The sequence below is a fragment of the Bison bison genome, unplaced genomic scaffold, assembly GCF_000754665.1.
Source record: "Bison bison bison isolate TAMUID 2011002044 unplaced genomic scaffold, Bison_UMD1.0 scf7180017849146, whole genome shotgun sequence".
Lineage (NCBI taxonomy): Eukaryota > Metazoa > Chordata > Mammalia > Artiodactyla > Bovidae > Bison > Bison bison.
The window spans coordinates 22,650-24,427 of NW_011479719.1; the positions used below are offsets into that span (position 1 = coordinate 22,650).

General features: G+C 66.3%; 1 protein-coding gene across 1 annotated transcript in view; it reads right to left on the reverse strand.

The window, feature by feature from the left end:
* Positions 1 to 1,778, reverse strand: part of SMPD4 (sphingomyelin phosphodiesterase 4, neutral membrane (neutral sphingomyelinase-3)) — a 12,055-nt gene that overhangs the window by 4,735 nt on the left and 5,542 nt on the right. Inside the window, 1 exon segment of the mRNA XM_010846613.1 lies at positions 476 to 1,132. Within this exon segment, the coding sequence (XP_010844915.1) occupies positions 476 to 1,132 (657 nt within the window).

Below are 1,778 nucleotides of genomic sequence, written 5' to 3' on the forward strand. Positions count from 1 at the left end.
GGAGCCCCAACCTGGAAGCTGTCCACACGGGCTGGTTCCCAGGGGGGCTCCAGGCGGCACACCGCCCCCCAGGCCCGTCCTGGACTCCCATCTGGAGACCAGCCCCGACCCGCCAGGCCCACGGACACAGCCTCCCATCAGGCCCGCGGCCGAGGCCACACCCACCCAGAGGCCTGGGTCCAAGGGAGGGGCAGCGAGGCTGGCCCACTGTCTGCCCCCTGCCCCGGACTCCTGCCTACCCCCCTCGGCAGCCAGAGCCGCCCCGCACACAGCCTGCCTGCAGGGGCCCCCCCTCGGGCGCCATGCCTCACCCAGGGGACATGCCCGACACCGGGAGACAAGCCAGCCATGCTCTCAGCAAGGAGCCAGGAGGCCTGGGGACCCCATGGGCCCACAGCCGCAGGAGCTCTAGAACAGCAACCCTGGGGCCCCTGCAGCCGGCTTTCCACACAACCTGCCTCCCCACGTGTTATTTTCCTGCCCCAACAGATGGCAGAGAGCAGAAGGTTTCTGGGCAACTGGCCAGGCCTTCCCACTGCCCCAGCCCAGTCCCCGGGAGGAGGGCTAGGCCCCCAGGTGACTGGCAGCCCAGAGCCGCAGCTGAAGACTGGCGTGGGCAGGCTCCCAGGCTCCTGGGCCAGGCGCACAGCATCGGGCAGAAGCGGGCGGGGCGGGCGCTGGATGGGAGGCCCAAGGTGGAGCCCACCCCGCTTGGCCCTCTCGCCCCTGGGGCGCCCTGTAGAGCAAACCCCCAGGACGGCAGAGGCCACGGGGCTGGGGGCCCCGAAGCAGCCTGGAGGACCGCGCCTGCAGCAAGGGCAGGGCCTATGGTGGAGCGCCCTGCAGCCCGCCTGCCGAAGCAGAGCCCGCGCCGGCCCCGCCCGGGGGCTGCAGGCCTCCACACACACAGGCAGCCCAGCAAGGGAGGGGGCCGCCCGGGGAGGGCAGGGTGCAAGCCCGGCACACCGCACAAGCCGCCCGCCACCCAGCGCCCGGGGAGGTGAGCCCACAGCCCGCTCTGAGGCTGGAGCGCAGCACAAGCAGCGGCGGCAGCACGTACCTTGGCGTGAGGGGACTGCATCTTCTGGTACATCTCCAGAGAGTAATGGTGCAGCCACATCTCCACAAACACCTGCAAGAGCACGCGCGGGTCACCAGGTCCCCGGCAGGGGAACCAACAAGCTTTCCACCAAGGCTGCTGGGAAAGCGGGACCCGCTGCAGGACGCAGTCAGACCCTCACTCAGCACCGTAAACGAGAAACGACTCAGAGGAGATCAAAGGCCTAAAACAGGAGGCAGAACCGCACAACTCAGCGTCTCTCAACGCTGGACGTGACGATGACCTCCTACATGTGACTCCAACAGCTCAGGCAGCAAAGGGGAAAACCAGACTGCGCTAAAATTAAAAGCTTTTCTGGGACTTCCTTGGGGACCCGCGGTTAAGAATCCGCCTGCCAATGCGAGGAACACAGGCTCAATCCCTGGTCGGGGAGGACCCCACGTACCGCGGGGCACCTGAGCCACATGTGCTGAGCCCGTGCGCGGAAAGCTGGCTCCCCCGCAAGAGAAGCCACAGCCAGACAGTGGCCCTGCGGCCAGCAATGAGGGCCCGGCATGGCCAAGCGACGGTAACTTCAGTAAGCGTTAGTTTAAAAAACTATCTTTTGTGCATCAAAAAATATGACGCGTAGGGTAAAACAGCAACTCACAGAACGGGGAAAAGGCTGGCCAACTGTGTCCCCGACGATGCTTAACACGCAGCTCATACAGAGACCGCT